The 19,924-nt window shown below is 43.9% G+C and overlaps 1 protein-coding gene across 2 annotated transcripts in view; it reads left to right on the top strand.

Moving 5' to 3' along the window:
• pcdh17 (protocadherin 17) overlaps positions 1 to 19,924 on the top strand; it is a 331,294-nt gene that overhangs the window by 28,174 nt on the left and 283,196 nt on the right. For both annotated transcript variants that reach the window (XM_078545869.1, XM_078545868.1), the window contains exons 2-3: positions 3,434 to 3,492; positions 3,611 to 3,783. In XM_078545869.1, coding sequence (XP_078401995.1) covers positions 3,434 to 3,492; positions 3,611 to 3,783 — 232 coding nt within the window. The remainder of the gene's footprint in view (positions 1 to 3,433; positions 3,493 to 3,610; positions 3,784 to 19,924) is intronic.

Below are 19,924 nucleotides of genomic sequence, written 5' to 3'. Positions count from 1 at the left end.
CTGTGGATACTGGAGAGGCTGAGAAATAAGAAATCAGATGATATTGACAGGTTAGCACCATTAATAGGATTCAGAACTGTTTTATTGACAAGACAGTGCTGTTAATATGACCTACTGTATTAAATTGACAGGAGAAATCTGGCAATAGAATCCTTTCTGTGCTGTAATTGACAGGGAAACCCTTTCAATAGGGTCTTAATGCGCTTTTTATTGACAGTGTACCTACTGCTAAGTACATATCTTTACTGAATGATGTAAATATGCTGAATGCCATCGTACAGCCACGCTAGCAGTCTTGTTACTGGTGTTGTTGGATTGCGTAATAGAAGAATGAACTAATGTGTAAAAAAAAATCACGTCATGTAATATACCCATCAAAAATAAACATTAATAAAATTGTCAACAACTACTCCAGTATCCTAATACAATGTGACATATTCCATGTTTTTCAAAATGGATGAAGTCAAAACAAAATGATTTTTCAGCACTGAGGGTATTTATTGACAACTTTTTCTACTCTGTAGATTTTTAAGTGCTTTGGACCTTATTGCGTGAAATTAATTTAACTCGACTAATCTTGGATTATCTTAACACTATTGCACACAAAACAACCAAAAAACTGAGAGTTCTCACTAGAATGTAATTGTTTAGAAAAGTTTTCAGTAATTCCATTTTTTTCCTCAAATGTGAGTTCACATTTAGCTGGATTTTCAAACTAGCTCATACAGACTTGATATACTGGATGAATTTACTGTGTGGCACTGATCTTTATTAGTCTATAGCTTTCAGTAGATTTTCTAAAGCTGTGGGTGGACTTGCAAAGAATTCTGATTTCTGGATCGCTACTGAGAAAGCATGTTGCCAAAATATCTATTGTTTAACTGAGAAAAGGAAATTAATGAACAGGAGAATTGATGTACAAATAATGTGTGTTTCACACTGGGTGGTTTATGTGCACTGTTGAAGCTTCTGTTGCAAAGCTTGCAAAAGGAAAGATGAAACATTGAACTGAGGAGATTTACCTCTTTGCGTATCTGTTAGTTTGTTCAGTCGCCCTCTTTAAATAGGGTATTTTGAATTGTGAACAAGATCATGTCCTGGCTCATTACAGCTAGTTTAGAACAGGACCATATTTGTATGTCGCAAACAAGAAACCTAAAAAACTAGTACAATATAGACAATTAATGGATAAGCTCAGGAGAAAAAAAGCTGGAAAATTGGATATGGTACATTTATGAGATCTCTCAGGACTATTTTCTCTGTTGTGTTTAGAAACATCGGAACACCAGGAATAGGAGGAAGCTATTCAGCTCCTCAACTGCTCTCCAATGCAGTAAGGTCATGGCTGATTTGCATAGCAACTGCATTTGTTCCATACCCCATGATATCCTGTCCTAACAAAACGCAAAGCTCGGTGTTGAAAGTTCCAATAGTCTGAGCATTTTGTGCAGCGGAGAGTTCCAGATTTCAGATGCCTACTTTAAATTATCCCCAGGAAAGAGAAGATTTGGTGAAAAGATTTCCCTGGCTGGTGAATTTGAGGTCAAGCTTTGACACTTAATAATTGTGGCAAGATAAAGGTATGACGCTGCACCATTTTAGTGCAGCCTAACAAAGAAATTATCATCTGCCCAGCAAGAGCTGAGGCACTATTAGGCGTAAAGTTCGATTGGAGCTATAATTTTGCACATGGCATCACAGATTCCACCACAGATTACCTGCAATCTCTTGGCTCATTCTGGGAAGAAGAGATCCCTGTTATGTGATAAATAAAGTCTGGAACAATTGGAAAGACTACTATTTACTAAAGCTCCTGTTTGACTTCTTGTTGTCACAAGGATCTCATGGCATGGGGATCTAATACCCGAGAACACAATATGACATTGATGGCTAACTAGTGTCAGAAGATTCCCTCCATCTGTGATGAACACAAGGCAAAAGCTAGCTAATACTTGTGTGGCCTTCACATGTACAGGCAGAGCATGACTCATGGCATTCCTGGACTTCAGATGCACCTAAGGATCACTAGGCCAGTGGTGTGCTATAAACTGATTAACCGTGCATTTGATGGTTAATTTTTGTGCACCTTCCTTCCTGGAAAGTTAGCCCAGAGGATAACATTTACAAGTGGAAAGAAAATAACCATGTGTCAAATGCAGTACCGTGATTAGTACTGTGTCTGTAGAAATAACAAGATTTGTATACGCTTTGTTGTCCAGCAATCAGTATAACTAAGATTTAGTGACAGGGATTAGAATGTTAATTTGTGTGAACATGCATTACTTAAATGCTTAATGGTTAAATTCAGCATTGCCTACATATAGGGTGGTTGGTACTGACCTACAAATCCAAATAGTGCTTGTAGTGCACTTAAATAAATGTCCAATAGCCTGTTTATTACTCAGTGTACAGAGGCTTAGACCAAAAACAAGTGTCCAAATGTCATAGTATTGTATGAATAATTTCTTAATACCATAAATAAACCAGCTATTCGAGATATCTAATTATAGCGTATTTAAAAACTCATATTTTTACACTTGGTAAAAATCGTTCCTTAGAATAATCTGCCGAAGAACAAACACCTATTAATGTTGAAAACAAATAAAATGGCATGTTTTATTAACCTTTGCATTGGTATTTTACTCTAAAAGATATGCAACCTCTTAATCTTTTCTAACACTACATTAGAGGCAAGAATTTTGCATGGTTATTTAGTCCCTTGCAATTCTGTTTTAAGAGTTTTCTACTTCAAAAGTTGAGTGGGGGATTTTAGACTTGTTTAACATAAAACATGACGACTTTGAAAGCTCAAAGATTACCTAGTGAGCTGAACCTCCTCTCAGCACTGCCTAACGTATTCATACATCATTCTTTGTGTGTTATTCTAAACACAGTCATTCATCTAATTATTTTAAATACCCTGAAATAATTCACAGGGAAACTTGACACAAGCACATTAGCCAGAATTCTACCAGAGGAAATTAAACCCTTCTCTGTTTAGAAGGGCAGTTGTCATTGCAATTTTTTGAATTATATAACTGCTTCCGAAACTAATCTAATGCAACAATGAACGTAAGGTGATAAAAATGATGAATTGAAAACCACACCCAGAATTGCTTGATGCTGAGGGAGAACTAAGGTCCCTCCTTCATTTAATCTGTGCTCGAATTCAAATTCAACAGAATAAAGAGATATTTTATTTTTAATAGTCGCACTGTTTAAACCAGCAAAATTCTTGCCCTATAGTAATCTATTTGTTTTGGATAATCAATTATAGATGTTGGGGCTTTTTCAAGGAAATTGTAGTGGACAAATCTAAAGATAAAAAGAAATGTATGAATTATTAGTCATCTTCCTCTAGGAAATTTTGTTTCACTCTAGGAGATTTTAATATGTTCCAATATACTTAAATTTCTTCATCTATTCTTCACAGACAGACAATTTTCCCACAGAGCCCAATTACATGGGCAGCAGGCAGCAGTTTGTTCAAAGGTAAGTCCTGTTAAATGTCTTGCTCAGCCATTGCATTTGCATTCCTGTCTACATTGCTCAGTCAGACCAAATTACTCAAAATTGATGTGGTGATGAACAGTGGTGTCTTTTGTTTCAGTAATTCCACGTTCAAAGATCCAGAGAGAGTTAGTTTGAGGGACAGTGGACACGGAGACAGTGACCAAGCTGACAGCGATCAGGACACTAATAAAGGCTCCTGCTGTGACATGTCTGCCAAGGACGCACTCAAGATAAAATCTACAACAACCAAACCCCCAGTCCCTGAACAAGGTTAGTTAAAGCTGTAATGACTTGAGCAAAAAACTCCAAGCCATACTGAACATTTTTGAAGAGGATTTTTGATGTTTCATTCCCTATTAAAAATGTGGCAGAGTCAGATTACTTTTATTGTGGGCAATGGAGAAAGGATCCACTGAAAATAGTAATGCTGAGCAGATGACTTTTCTTTATCATTCCTGCTTCAAAAATTACTCGCTTTGTTCCATTGGAACCTATTTTAAGTTTGCAATTAAAAGAGCTGGCAGGTAGATTTTGCAAATTCGCACTTCGATTGTGGAGCTTTGTGGACCCAGAGCACAATCAGGAATTTGGGCACAGAAGTTATTGAGCACAGCGGGATTTCCCGCGGGTAACAGTTTGGAAATCCTGCCAGATGTGCAGACCCCCGTTGGTCGGTACCTGATGCGCATTCTCGTTTTCCAAAGCAGTGAAGTGTAATTTTGTAGCATATACCCTTGGATGTTACATTGATACATGAATTTTTAAATAAAAATAACTCTTCTCCCGTATATGGCATGTAATTAAATGGTGGAGTAGAAATTAGGCAGTGTTGCACAACTTTTTGTCAGAATAGGGGCAGAAATATCCAACTTTGCAAGACCATATCCTGCATGATGAGTGCCTGAATTACATCCTGGGCCATATTAGCATTGGCAATATTCAGACATTCCTGGAGGCTGCCTGAAACAAGTGACAGGTCCCTTGCATATGCTAATAAGGGGCCAGCTGTTCGTTTCAAGATTCCTCTCAGAAGTTTGAACATTTTTTTCATGTGCAAACAAACTAATGGTCCATAAAAAGCTGCCAACAAAAGAAAGTTCCCTTGTGTACCTCACTGCTCCACAACAATACTATGGGATACTACAGTACCTGCTTGAGCTCACCCACCTCCCTTTCATCTCTCCGCCTTCTTCCAGCTCCCAACTGGAAATACCTGACGGTCATTGCTTGTGTTCCTGCCAGCTGACTCTGGTTGCCCAATCAACATCTGTGGCTCACCAGAATTATTCAGATGAAGCCTGAGGCCCAATTTGGGGTGAGCCTTAGGTCTCCAGCCTCCGGTGCTTGCATGCCTAATTCAGGCCTGAAAAACAACGTAAATTAATTTCTAAAACAAAAACAGAATTACCCGGAAAAACTCAGCAGGTCTGGCAGCATCGGCGGAGAAGAAAAGAGTTGACGTTTCGAGTCCTCATGACCCTTCAACAGAACTGAGTAATATTAGGAGAGGGGTGAAATATAAGCTGGTTTAAAGGGGGGTGGGCGGTGTGGTTGTAGGGACAAGCAAGCAGTGATAGGAGCAGATAATCAAAAGATGTCACAGACAAAAGAACAAAGAGGTGTTGAAGGTAGTGATATTATCTAAACGAATGTGCTAATTAAGAATGGATGGCAGGGCACTCAAGGTACAGCTCTAGTGGGGGTGGGGTGGAAAGACTAACAGGGCATAAAAGGTATAGATTTAAAAATAATGGAAATAGGTGGGAAAAGAAAAATCTATATAAATTATTGGAAAAAACAAAAGGAAGGGGGAAGTGGAAAAAAGTGGGAAATTAATTTCTACTGTGCTAAGACATCATTGTGAAGCCATTTTGTTGAGCAGAGTAATGTTGCCAGTATTAAATTGCTTGGACAGAACAAAGTTGTAATTTTACTTCTTCTCAACTGTGCCTAGAAATTGACTTGGCATTCTTGCTTTTTCAAATAGGCAACAAAAAATAAGTTTTTTTTGCAACTACAATTGAACATTGTTAAAAAAAACCACCTGAGGCAGTGGGACTGTTGAAAAAGCAACATGAAAATGTAACATTTGGAAAGAGAAATTGTGTCTCCCATCAAGTCTAAGATAGAGCAGTTACTTTTTGATATTTAATGGGTCACTGTGAGGATTTTTTCACCCCAATGTTTTAAGGTAGACAGACTTGCCAAAGGAGAAAGTAGGTGGTATCCTCAAGGGCAAGTTGAACAGAATTTCCAATAATAAACAGCTTTCATAAGAGTATGGCAGGTATTCTACACAGAATAACTGAAGAATGCAGCTAGCTCTGACTTCTGGGAAAACCCTTGGGCTGTGTAACTCAGTGAAGTTTTTTTATTAAAGACACCACGAGTGAAGGAATTGTGAGCTATTCACAAACTAAAATATCTTTTCCCACTTACATAATATTGAGATGTGCAGGATAAAGGCTGATAGAGTACATTTTGATACTTGAGACCTGCCAGTACATGTGCTTTGTATTCTGGCTTATCATCTTTAGAGATTTGCTAAAATTTTCAATATTCTGTCAGAAACAAATTGAAGGATTCGTGCGCCTGACTACAAAATTTGGGAGTGCAGGCATAGAGATAACTATCGGTATGCACAGCAGATGCCTTTCCTATTGTGGCTTCTTTGTCATTGTTGTTTATGATATTGCTGCAACTCGAGTTCAGTAGAGATCTTTAATTTAGTATAAATATGTCAATCTGTCCGGACTCTCCAGAATTTTGTGTCTTTTTAAAACCAAGATCTTTCCTGTCCAGCGAGCCAACAAAGTTGCTCAGTAATGGCTCCCTAAAGACATAAGAAACAGACAAAATACAAAGAAAACACAGTTAAAAAAAGGTGGGTGGGGGGTGAGTTTAGATGGATACCTAATGTAATTTGATTGGTACAGGTTAGGAATTATACAAAAACTCTATTTCAGAGAAGCGACTTTAAAGATTACTTAACGAGAAAGCATGTTTTTAAGCTGTGGAAATGCATTCCAAAATGAACCACCACTGTACAATAATGAAAATTTAAAAATAATTTTTTTTTAGCTGAGACAAATAAAAATTCAAATACAGTGTACTTTGAATTCCCTTTTGATATATATATATATATAATCTTAACTCTTACCTTGTCTCATCAGCTGATTGGTAATATAGAGCAGTGCATTAGATAAAAACATAAGAAATTGGAGCAGGAGTAGGCCATTCAGCCCCTCAAGCCTGGTCCACCATTCAATAAGATCATTGCTGATCTGCCCCAGGCCTCAACTCCTCTTTTGTGCCAGCTCCTCATAGCCCTCAACTCCCTGATATTTCAAAAATCTATCTACTTCCTCTTTAAATACTTTCAGTGATCTAGCCTCCACAACTCTCTGGGGTAGAGAACACCAGACATTCACTACCCCCTGAGAGAAGAAATTCCTTCGCATCTCAGTTTTAAATGTGTGTCCCCTTATTCTGTAACTATGTCCCCCACTAGTGGAAACATCTTTTCAACATCTACCCTGTCAAGCCCCCTTGTACATTTCAATAAGACCAGCCCTCATTCTTTTAAACTCTAATGAATAAAGGCCTAACCTGTTCAGCTGTTTTTTATAAGTCAACGCCTTCATCCCAGGAATCAGCTGAGTGAATCTCTTTTGAACTGCCTCCAATGCCAGTATATCCTTTCTTAAATATGGGGACCAAAACTGTATACAGTACTACAGGTGCAGCCTCACCAACATCCAACAGTTGTAACAAGATTTCCCCATTTTTAAACTCAAACCCTTAGCAACACAGGCTAAAATTCCATTTGCCGCCTTAATTACTCACTGCACCTGCATGTTAACTTTTTGTGTTTCATGCGAAAGAACACCCAGATCCCTCCATCCCTCTCTCCATTTAAATAATAGCCTGTCTTTTGATTTTTCCTACCAAAGTCCATGACCCCACACTTTCCTACATTAAACTCCATCTGCCAAGTTTGTGCCCGCTCACTCAACCTATCTATATCCCCTTGCAGATTTCTTATGGCATCATCACAGCATGCCCTCCTACCTGTTTTCGTATTGTCAGCAAATTTGGATACGTTACACTCTGCCCCTGACTACAAGTCATTAATATAGACAGGGCAGGATCTTTGGGTTGGTGAGCGGGCGGCGGGGCCTGCTCGCCGACACGTAAGATGACGGGGGATGATGTCGGGCGGAACGCCCGACGTCACCCCACCTCATTTCCATTTTCAGGTCGGCGGGGACGCAGCTGAGTCAGCTGTGCGCCCGCCGACCTGGCAATGGCTTATTGAGGCCATTAATAAAACAATTCAGGTAATTGACAGGGCTGCCCATCCAACCTTAGGGTTGGCGGGCAGGCCGGGAGCCCTGGCAGACTTAAGAAAAAGCATGAAACCTCATCCACGGGTGGGATGAGGGTTTTTAAGTATTTAATGAAGGTTTCAGTTAAAGTGATGGACATGTCCCAACTCATGTGACAGTATCACACGAGGGGACATGTCAGGGAAATTTTTTAAGCATTTACTTTAAAGTTTTAATTCTGAGCCGATCTCCCTGAGGCAGCACTTAGCCTCAGGGAGATCAGTGCGCTCTCCTGCATGCATTCGTGAAAAAGCGCACTCCCGGCTGAGGGAATCCCCCCACCCCTGCCCACACAGAGAGTGCATAGCGCTTCCTGGCGGACATCATGCTGGGCGGGCCACTTAAAATGGCGGTGCACCCCCGATCGGGGGCACCGATTGAGGGCGCGCCTGCCCGTGCCTGCTCCTGCACTTCCCCCCGACACAGGGGAAAATTCTTCCCATAGTAAATAATTGAGGCTCTAGAACTGATCCTTGTGGCACTCCACTAGTTCTGTCATCCCACCCTGGTAAAGACTCATTAATCTTGACTCTGTCTTATGTGTGTTAACAATCCTCAATCCATGCTAATAGATTACCCCTATTACTGTGAGTTTCTATCTTGTGCAATAACCTTTTATGTGGCACCTTATCGAATACCTCCTGGAAATCGAAATACACTACACCTACTGGTCCCCCTTTATCAACTTTGCTTGTTATACCCTCAAAGAACTCTCGCAAATTTGTCAAACACGATTTCCCTTTCACAAAACCATGTTGACTTTGTTTGATTGCGTTAAGCTTTTCTAAATGTCCTGCTATTTCTTCCTTAATAATTGACTCTAGCATTTTCCCAGTGACAGATGTTAGGCTGACTGGCCTATAGTTTCCTGCTTTTTGTCTCCCTCCCTTCTTGAACAGGCGCATCAAATTAGCGGTTTTCCAATCCGCTGGGAGCCTCCTGGAATCCAGTGAGCTCTAAATTATTTCGATCAATGCCTCCACTATCTCTGCAGCCTCTTCCTTTAAAACCCTCCGATGCAGGCCATCAGGTCCTGGCGACTTGAATGTCTTTAGTCCCATTAGTTTGTCAAATACTTTGTCCCTCGTGATAGAGACTGCTACAAGATCTTTCCTCCCATTAGCTCCTTGCTTATCTGATATCTTTGGGATGTTTATATTGTCCTCCACCATGAAGACTGATGCAAAATATTGATTTAAATTATTTGCCATTTCCCTGTTCCCCATTATCAATTCCCCAGTCACATCCTCCAAGGGCCCCACGCTCACTTTAGCTACTCTCTTTCTTTATATATACACGTGGAAGCTCTTGCTGTTTGTTTTCATATTTCTTGCCAATTTACTTTCATAATCAATTTTCTCCCTCTTTATTTGCTTTTTAGTCATCCGCTGCTGGTTCCTAAAAAAATCCCAATCATCTGGCCTACCACTAATTTTCGCCGATTTGTGTGCCTTACCTTTTGATTGGATACTCTCCTTGACCGCCTTTGTTAACCACGGGTGGTTCATCCTTCTCATTGAGTCCTTTTTGGTGGGATAAATTTTTGCTGAGCGTTATGAAATATCTGCGTAAATGTCCGCCACTGCTCATCCACTGACATTTCCCTTAGTTTATTTTCCAAGCCCGCTTTAGACAACTCTTTCTTCGTACCTCTGGGTAATTGACCTTATTTAAGTTGAGGACACTAGTTTGAGATCCAAGTTGCTCGCCCTCAAACTGAATTTGAAATTGTACCATGTTGTGATCGCTACCCCCTTAACTACAATATCTCTTATTAATCCCACCTCATTGCACATTACTAGGTCTAAAATAGCCTGTTCTCAGGTAGGTTCTGCAATGTATTGCTCTAAGAAACAATCCCTGATGCACTCTACAAATTCGTCTTCCAAGTTACCCTTGTCAATTTGATGTGTCCAGTCAATATGCAAATTAAAATCACCTATGACAATTGTAGTGCCCTTCTTACATGCCTCAATTATTTCCTGATTTATACTTTGTCCTACAGTGAGGCAACTCTACTCGTGACTTCTTCCCCTTTCTATTCCTTATGTCCACCCAAACTGATTTCACATCACGATCTATTGCACCTATATCACTACTCACACCGCACTGATACCTTCCTTTATTAACAAAGCTACCCCAACTCTTTTTCCTTTTTGCCTATTTTTCTGGAATGTCGAATACCCTTGAATATTGAGTTTCCAGTCTTGGTCACCCTGCAACCACGTCTCTGTAATAGCTGTCATACTCATTTATTTTTATTTATGCTGTCAACTCATCTATCTTGTTACAAATGCTTCGTGCATTCAGATAAAGAGCCTTTAGCTTTGGCTTTTTACCACGATTACTTATTCTGGTTCTAATTTCTGCTTCCTGTCACAGTCTGATTATTGTTCGCCTCTTCACTACCCTGCACCTCTGCTGTCTTGTTTCTTTTTGATTTTTTAAACTTCCCTTCAATTGAACTCTTCCCCCCCGCTAATTAGTTTAAAATCCTATCTACAAGCCTAATTAATCGATTCGCCAGGACACTGGTCCTGGCATGGTTCAAATGAAGCCCGACCCAACGGATCAACTCTCTCCTTCCCCAGTACTGGTGCCAGTGCCCCATGAATTGGAACCCACTTCTCTCACACCAATCTTTAATCCTCGAATTTACCTCTCTAATCTTATTTACCCTACCCCAATTTGCACGTGGCTCAGGTAGTAATCCGGAGATTATTACCATTGTGGTTCTGCTTTTTAATTTAGCCCCGAGCTACTCATAGTCCCTCAGCAGAACCACTTTCCTAGTCCTACCTATGTCGTTGGTACCTATGTGGACCACGGCAACTGGATCCTTCCCCTCCCACTCCAAGTTCTTTTCCAGCCCAGAAGTGATGTCCTTAACCTTGGCACCAGGAAGGCAACACAGCCTTTGGGAATCTCTGTCTTTGCTGCAGAAACAGTATCTATTCCCTTAACTATGCTATCCCCTGTTACTACTTCATTTCTCTTTTCTCCCCAACTTGAATGGCGCTGTGTACCATGGTGCTGTGGTCAGTTGACTCATCCTCCCTGCAGTCTGTGTCCTCGTCCACATCGGGAGCAAGAACCTCGTACCTATCAGACAAGGGCACTGGCTGAGGCTCCTCCACAGCTAAATTCCAGATCCCCATACCTGCCTCAGTCACAGACATGCCCTCTTGTCCCTGATCACCGTCCAAATTTAATCTAAGGGCTGTGACTGTCTCCTGAAACACAGTGTCCAGGTAACTCTCCCCCTCCCTGATGTGTTGCACTGTCCGCAGCTCGGAGTCCAGCTTATCAACTCCGAGCCGAAGGTCCTCCGGCAGCCAACACTTGCTGCAGATGTCACCATGGATCGCACCGGCGTCCACCCACATCTTACAGCTGCAACACATCTCTTGCCCAGCCATCTCTATTCCATTCAATTAATTATTTTGGATGTTAAATATTTTAAAAATGAACTCCTTAACTGTACTCTTCAGCTGTAATAACGTCTCCTGATTTAAACCACCTGACCAATTAAAAGAGACACTTAAGAGATACCGAGGCTCTCCTCACTGTTTTAAATTCATCTCCCGGCCCTCCTCGCTGTTTTGAGCTGATTACCTGTCGCTCCTTACTGTTTTAAACTGATCTCCTAGCTTTCCTCGCTGTTTTAAGCTGAACTCCCGGCTCTCCTCACTGTTTTAAACTGATCTCCTGCCTCTCCTCGCTATTTTAAATTGACTTCCCGGCTTTCCTCACTATTTCAAACTGATACCCGGTAATCCTCGCTGTTTTAAACTGATCCCCCAGCTCTCCTCGCTGTTTTAAAATGACCTCCCGGCTCTCCTCCCTGTTTTAAAGTGATCTCCCCGCTCTCTTTGCTGTTTTAAACTGATCACCCGGCTCTCCTCACTGTTTTAAATGGATCTCCGGGAACTCCTCGCTGTTTTAAACTGAACTAACGGCTCTCCTCGCTGTTTTAAACTGAACTAACGGCTCTCCTCGCTGTTTTAAACTGAACTAACGGCTCTCCTCGCTGTTTTAAACTGAACTAACGGCTCTCCTCGCTGTTTTAAACTGAACTAACGGCTCTCCTCGCTGTTTTAAACTGATCTCCCGGCTCTCCTCGCTGTTTTAAACTGAAAACCTGACTCTCCTCCCTGTTTTAAACTGAACAACAGGTGATCCTCCCAGTTTTAAACTGATCTCCTGGCTCTCCTCGCTGTTTTAAACTGATTTCCCGGCTCTCCTCGCTGTTTTAAACTGAAATCCTGACTCTCCTCCCTGTTTTAAACTGATCTCCCAATCTCTCCTCACGGTTTCAAACTGATCTGCCGGCTCTCCTCGCTGTTTTAAACTGAACTTCCGCTCTCTCCTTGCTGTTTCAGACTGATCTAATGGCTCTCCTCGCTGTTTGAAACTGATCTCCCGGCCCTCCTCGCTGTTTGACACTGAATAACGGGCTCTCCTCGCAGTTTTAAACTGACATCCCGGTTCTCCTCGCTGTTTTAAACTGACCTCCCGACACTCCTCGCTGCTTTAACTTGATCTCCCGGCTCTCCATGCTGTTTTAAACTGATCTCCCGGCTCTCCATGCTGTTTCAAACTGATCTCCCACTCTCTCCTCACTGTTTCAAACAGATCTCCCACTCTCTCCTTGCTGTTCTAAACTGACCTCCCGGATGTCCTCGCTATTTTAAATTGATTGCCCGGCTATCCTCACTGTGTCAAACTGATCTCCCGGCTCTCCTCGCTGTTTTAAACAGATCTCCCGGCTCTCCTCTCTGTTTTAAGCTGATCTCCCGGCTTTCTTTGTTGTTTTAAACTGAACTCCCACTCTCTCCTCACTGTTTCAAACTGATTTCCCGGCTCTCTTCGCCGTTTTAAACTGATCTGCCGGCTCTCCATCTTGTTTTAAACTGATCTCCTGGCTCTCCTCAATGTTTTAAATTGATCTGCCACTCTCTCCTGGTTGTTTTAAACTTATCTCCTGGCTGCCCTTGCTGTTTTAAACTGATTTCCCGGCTCTCCTCCCTGTTTTAATCTGAACAACCGGCTCTCCTCGCTGTTTTAAACTGATCTCACGGCTCTCCTCGCTGTTTTAAACGGATCTCCCTGCTCTCCTCGCTGTTTTAAACTGATTTCCCGGCTCTCCTTGCTGTTTTAAACTGATCTCCATCCTCTCCTCGCTTTGTTAAACTGATCTCCCAGCTCTTCTTCCTGCTTTAAACTGAACACCCGGCTCTCCTCGCTGTTTTATACTGATCTCCCGGCTCTCCAGTGTGTTTTAAAGTGACCTCCCGCTCTCTCCTTGCTGTTTTAAACTGATTTCCCGGCTCTCCTTGCTGTTTTAAACTGATCTCCATCCTCTCCTCGCTTTGTTAAACTGATCTCCCAGCTCTTCTTCCTGCTTTAAACTGAACACCCGGCTCTCCTCGCTGTTTTATACTGATCTCCCGGCTCTCCAGTGTGTTTTAAAGTGACCTCCCGCTCTCTCCTTGCTGTTTTAAACTGATTTCCCGGCTCTCCTTGCTGTTTTAAACTGATCTCCATCCTCTCCTCGCTTTGTTAAACTGATCTCCCAGCTCTTCTTCCTGCTTTAAACTGAACACCCGGCTCTCCTCGCTGTTTTAAACTGAGCAACCGACTCTCCTCGCTGTTTTAAACTGATCTGCCGGCTCTCCTCGCTGCTTTAAACTGATCTCCCGGTTATCCTCCCTATTTTAAACTGAACAACCGGCTCTCCACCCCCGCTTTAAACTGAACTCACTGCTCTCCTCGCTGTTTTAAACTGATCTCCCGGCTCTCCTCGCTGTATCAAACTGAACTCCCAGCTCTCCTCGCTGTTTTAAACTGATCTCCCACTTTCTCCTCGCTGTTTTATACTGATCTCCCGGCTCTCCAGTGTGTTTTAAAGTGACCTCCCGCTCTCTCCTTGCTGTTTTAAACTGATTTCGCGGCTCTCCTTGCTGTTTTAAACTGATCTCCATCCTCTCCTCGCTTTGTTAAACTGATCTCCCAGCTCTTCTTCCTGCTTTAAACTGAACACCCGGCTCTCCACCCCCGCTTTAAACTGAACTCACTGCTCTCCTCGCTGTTTTAAACTGATCTCCCGGCTCTCCTCGCTGTATCAAACTGAACTCCCAGCTCTCCTCGCTGTTTTAAACTGATCTCCCACTTTCTCCTCGTTGTTTTAAGCTGATCTCCCGGCTCTCCTCCCTGTTTCAAACTGATCTCCCACTATCACCTCGATGTTTCGAACTACTCTCCTGGCTCTCCCCGCTGATTCAAACTAATCCCACTTTCTCCTCGCTGTTTTAAATTGAACATCCGGCTCTCCTCGCTGTTACAAACTGATCCCCCGGCTCTCCTTCCTGTTTTAAACTGAAGTCCCGGCTCTCCTCGCTGTTTTAAAGTAAATTCCTGGCCCTCCTCGCTGTTTTAAACTGATCTGCACTCTCTCCTTGGTGTTTTAAACTGATCTCCCGGCTCTCCTCGCTGTTTCACACAGATCTCCCGGCTCTCCTCGCTGTTTCACACAGATCTCCCAGCTCTCCTCTTTGTTTTAAACTGATATCCCGGCTCTCCTCGCTGTTTTGAACTGAACTCCCACTCTCTCCTCACTGTTTTAAACTGATTTCCCGGCTCTCCTCGCTATTTTAAACTGATCTCCCGGCACTCCTCGCTGTTTTAAGCTGATCTCCCGGCTCTCCTCGCTGTTTTAAGCTGATCTCCCAGCTCTCCTCGCTGTTTTAAACTCATCTCCTTGTTCTTCTCCCTGCTTTCAACTGAACAACCGGCTCTCCCATCTGTATGAAACTGATATCCCGGCGCTCCACCCTGTTTCAAACTAATCTCTCGGCTCTCCTCGCTATTTTAAACTGATATCCCACTCCCTCCTCGCTGTTTCAAACTGATCTCAATGCTCTCCTCGCTGTATCAAACTGATCTCCCTGCTCTCCTCCCTGTTTTAAACTGAACAACTGGCCCTCCTCCCTCCTTTAAACTGATCTCCCGGCTCTCCTCGCTGTTTTAAACTGATATCCCACTCTCTCCCCGCGGTTTCAGACTGATCTCCCGGCCATCCTCGCTGTTTGAAACTGAACCCCTGTCTCTCCTCGCTGCTTTAACTTGATCTCCCGGCATTCCTCTTTGTTTTAAACTGATATCCCTGCTCTCCTCGCTGTTTTGAACTGAATTCCCACTCTCTCCTCACTGTTTTAAACTGATTTCCCAGCTCTCCTTGCTGTTTTAAACTGAGCTCCCGGCTCTCCTCCCTGTTTTAAACTGAACTACTGGCTCTCCTCCCTGCTTTAAACTGAACTCCCGGCTCTCCTCGCTGTTTTAAACTGATATCCCACTCTCTCCCCACGGTTTCGGACTGATCTTCCGGCCCTCCTCGCTGTTTTAAACTGAACTCCTTTCTCTCCTCGCTGCTTTAACTTGATCTCCCGACTCTCCTCACTATTTTAAACTGATCTCCCGGCTCTCCTCACTGTTTGAACTGAACTCCCAGTCACTCCTCGCTGTTTTAAACTGATCTCCCGGCTCTCCTCGCTGTTTCACACAGATCTCCCAGCTCTCCTCGCTGTTTTAAACTGATCTCCTGGCTCTTCTCCCTGCTTTAAACTGAACTCCCGGCTCTCCTCGCTGTTTTAAACTGATATCCCACTCTCTCCCCGCGGTTTCAGACTGATCTCCCGGCCATCCTCGCTGTTTTAAACTGAACCCCTGTTTCTCCTCGCTGCTTTAACTTGATCTCCCGGCTCTCCTCTTTGTTTTAAACTGATATCCGGGCTCTCCTCGCTGTTTTGAACTGAACTCCCACTCTCTCCTCACTGTTTTAAACTGATTTCCCGGCTCTCCTCGCTATTTTAAACTGATCTCCCGGCACTCCTCGCTGTTTTGAACTGAATTCCCACTCTCTCCTCGCTGTTTCAAACTGATCTCCCGGCTCTCCTCGCTGTTTTAAACTGATCTCCCGGCTCTCCTCGCTGTTTTAAACTGATCTCCCGGCTCTCCTCCCTGTTTTAAACTGAACTACTGGCTATGCTCCCTGCTTTAAACTGATCTCCCGGCTCTCCTCGCTGTTTCAAACTGATCTCCCGGCTCTCCTCGCTGTTTCACACAGATCTCCCAGCTCTCCTCGCTGTTTTAAACTGATATCCCGGCTCTCCTCGCTGTTTTGAACTGAACTCCCACTCTCTCCTCACTGTTTTAAACTGATTTCCCGGCTCTCCTTGCTATTTTAAACTGATCTCCCGGCACTCCTCGCTGTTTTGAACTGAATTCCCACTCTCTCCTCGCTGTTTCAAACTGATCTCCCGGCTCTCCTCGCTGTTTTAAACTGATCTCCCGGCTCTCCTCGCTGTTTTAAACTGATCTCCCGGCTCTCCTCCCTGTTTTAAACTGAACTACTGGCTCTCCTCCCTGCTTTAAACTGATCTCCCGGCTCTCCTCGCTGTTTCAAACTGATCTCCCGGCTCTCCTCGCTATTTCAAACTGAACAACTGGCTCTGCTCTCTGTTTTAAACAAAACTCCCGGCTCTCCTCGCTGTTTTAAACTGATGACCCAGCTGTCATCACTGTTTTAAACTGATCTCCCACTTTCTCCTCGCTGTTTTAAACTGATCTCCCACTTTCTCCTCCCTGTTTCAAACTGATCTCCCACTATCACCTCGCTGTTTCGAACTACTCTCCTGGCTCTCCCCGCTGATTCAAACTTATCCCGCGGCTTTCCTCGCTGTTTTAAACTGATCTCCCGGCTTTCCTCACTGTTTTAAACTGATCTCCCGGCTTTCCTTGCTGTTTTAAATTGAACATCTGGCTCTCCTTGCTGTTTTACACTGACCTCCCGGCACTACTCCTTGTTTTAAACTGAACAACTGGCTCACCTTCCTGTTTCAAACTCATTCCCCGGATCTCCTTCCTGTTTTAAACTGAAGACCCGGCTCTTCTCGCTGTTTTAAAGTAAATTCCTGGCCCTCCTTGCTGTTTTAAACTGATCTCCTGGCTCTTCTCCCTGCTTTCAATTGAACAACCGGCTCTCCCATCTGTATGAAACTGATATCCCGGCTCTCCACCCTGTTTCAAACTAATCTCTCAGCTCTCCTCGCTGTTTCAAACTGAAAACTGGCTCTCCTCGCTGTTTTAAACTGATATCCCACTCTCTCCTCGCTGTATCAAACTGATCTCCCTGCTCTCCTCGCTGCTTTAAACTGATCTCCCTGCTCTCCTCCCTGTTTTAAACGGAACAACTGGCTCTCCTCGCTGTTTTAAACTGATATCCCACTCTCTCCCCGCGGTTTCAGACTGATCTCCCGGCCATCCTCGCTGTTTGAAACTGAACCCCTGACTCTCCTCGCTGCTTTAACTTGATCTCCCGGCTCTCCTCTTTGTTTTAAACTGATATCCCGGCTCTCCTTGCTGTTTTGAACTGAATTCCCACTCTCGCCTCACTGTTTTAAACTGATTTCCCAGCTCTCCTCGCTGTTTTAAACTGATCTCCCGGCTCTCCTCGCTGTTTTAAACTGATCTCCCGGCTCTCCACCCTGTTTCAAACTAATCTCTCGGCTCTCCTCGCTGTTTCAAACTGAACAACTGGCTCTCCTCGCTGTTTTAAACTGATATCCCACTCTCTCCTCGCTGTTTCAAACTGATCTCAATGCTCTCCTCGCTGTATCAAACTGATCTCCCTGCTCTCCTCCCTGTTTTAAACTGAACAACTGGCTCTCCTCCCTGCTTTAAACTGAACTCCCGGCTCTCCTCACTGTTTTAAACTGATATCCCACTCTCTCCCCGCGGTTTCAGACTGATCTCCCAGCCATCCTCGCTGTTTGAAACTGAACCCCTGTCTCTCCTTGCTGGTTTAACTTGATCTCCCGGCTCTCCTCTTTGTTTTAAACTGATATCCCGGCTCTCCTCGCTGTATTGAACTGAACTCCCACTCTCTCCTCACTGTTTTAAACTGATTTCCAGGCTCTCCTCACTATTTTAAATTGATCTCCCGGCACTCCTCGCTGTTTTGAACCGAATTCCCACTCTCTCCTCGCTGTTTCAAACTGATCTCCCGTCTCTCCTCGTTGTTTGAACTGAGCTCCCACTCCCTCCTCGCTGTTTTAAACTGATCTCCCGGCTCTCCTCGCTGTTTTAAACTGAGCTCCTGGCTCTCCTCACTGTTTTAAACTGATCTCCCGGCTCTCCTCGCTGTTTTAACCTGATATCCCACTCTCTCCCCGCAGTTTTAGACTGATCTCCCGGCCCTCCTCGATGTTTTAAACTGAACTCCTGTCTCTCCTTGCTGCTTTAACTTGATCTCCCTACTCTCCTCACTATTTTAAACTGATCTCCCGGCTCTCCTTGCTGTTTTGAACTGAACTCCCACTCTCTCCTCGCTGTTTTAACTTGATCTCCCGGCTCTCCTCACTGTTTGAACTGAACTCCCAGTCACTCCTCGCTGTTTTAAACTGATCTCCTGGCTCTCCTCGCTGTTTCACACATATCTCCCGGCTCTCCTCGCTGTTTTGAACTGAACTCTTACTCTCTCCTCACTGTTTTAAACTGATTTCCAGGCTCTCCTCGCTATTTTAAACTGATCTCCCGGCACTCCTCGCTGTTTTGAACTGAATTCCCACTCTCTCCTCCCTGTTTTAAACTGAACTACTGGCTCTCCTCCCTGCTTTAAACTGAACTCCCGGCTCTCCTCGCTGTTTTAAACTGATCTCTCGGCTCTCCTCCCTGTTTTAAACTGAACTCCCGGCTCTTCTCGCTGTTTTAAACTGAACTCCTGTCTCTCCTCGCTGCTTTAACTTGATCTCCTGACTCTCCTCACTATTTTAAACTGATCTCCCGGCTCTCCTCGCTGTTTTGAACTGAACTCCCACTCTCTCCTCGCTGTTTCAAACTGATCTCCTGGCTGTCCTGTCTGTTTTAAACTGATCTCTCCTCTCTCTTCGCTGTTTGAACTGAGCTCCCACTCCCTCCTCGCTGTTTTAAACTGAGCTCCCGGCACTCCTCGCTGTTTTAAACTGATCTCTAGGCTCTCCTCCCTGTTTTAAACTGAACTACTGGCTCTCCTCCCTGTTTTAAACTGAACTACTGGCTCTCCTCCCTGCTTTAAACTGAACTCCCGGCTCTCCTCCCTGTTTTAAACTGATATCCCACTCACTCCCCGCGGTTTCGGACTAATCTCCCGGCCCTCCTCGCTGTTTTAAACGGAACTCCTGTCTCTCCTCGCTGCTTTAATTTGATCTCCCGACTCTCCTCACTATTTTAAACTGATCTCCTGGCTCTCCTCGCTGTATTGAACTGAACTCCCAGTCACTCTCTCCTCGCTGTTTTAACTTGATCTCCCGGCTCTCCTCACTGTTTGAACTGAACTCCCAGTCACTCCTCGCTGTTTTAAACTGATCTCCTGGCTCTCCACTCTGTTTTAAACTGATCTCGTGGCTCTCCTTCTGGTTTTAAACTGATCTCCCAGCTCTCCTCGCTGTTTTGAACTGAACCCCCCCTCTCTCTCCTTGCTGTTTTAAACTGATCTCCCGGCTCTCCTTGCTGTTTTAAACTGATCTCCCGGCTCTCCTCGCTGTTTCACACAGATCTAACGGCTCTCCTCGCTGTTTTAAACTGATCTCCTGGCTCTCCTCGCTGTTTTGAACTGAACTCCTTCTCTCTCTCCTTGCTGTTTTAAACTGATCTCCCGGCTCTCCTTGCTGTTTTAAACTGATCTCCCGGCTCTCCTCGCTGTTTCACACAGATCTCCCGGCTCTCCTCGCTGTTTTAAACTGATCTCCTGGCTCTTCTCCCTGCTTTAAACTGAACAACCGGCTCTCCCATCTGTATGAAACTGATATCCCGGCTCTCCATCCTGTTTCAAACTAATCTCTCGGCTCTCCTCCCTGTTTTAAACTGAACAACTGGCTCTCCTCCCTGCTTTAAACTGATCTCCCGGCCATCCTCGCTGTTTGAAACTGAACCCCTGTCTCTCCTCGTTGCTTTAACTTGATCTCCCGGCTCTCCTCTTTGTTTTA

Source organism: Cetorhinus maximus, chromosome 7 (assembly GCF_964194155.1).
Source record: "Cetorhinus maximus chromosome 7, sCetMax3.hap1.1, whole genome shotgun sequence".
Classification (NCBI taxonomy): domain Eukaryota; kingdom Metazoa; phylum Chordata; class Chondrichthyes; order Lamniformes; family Cetorhinidae; genus Cetorhinus; species Cetorhinus maximus.
The sequence above is the reverse complement of the archived record's forward strand: the minus strand, read 5'-3'. Positions and strand labels throughout refer to the sequence as shown.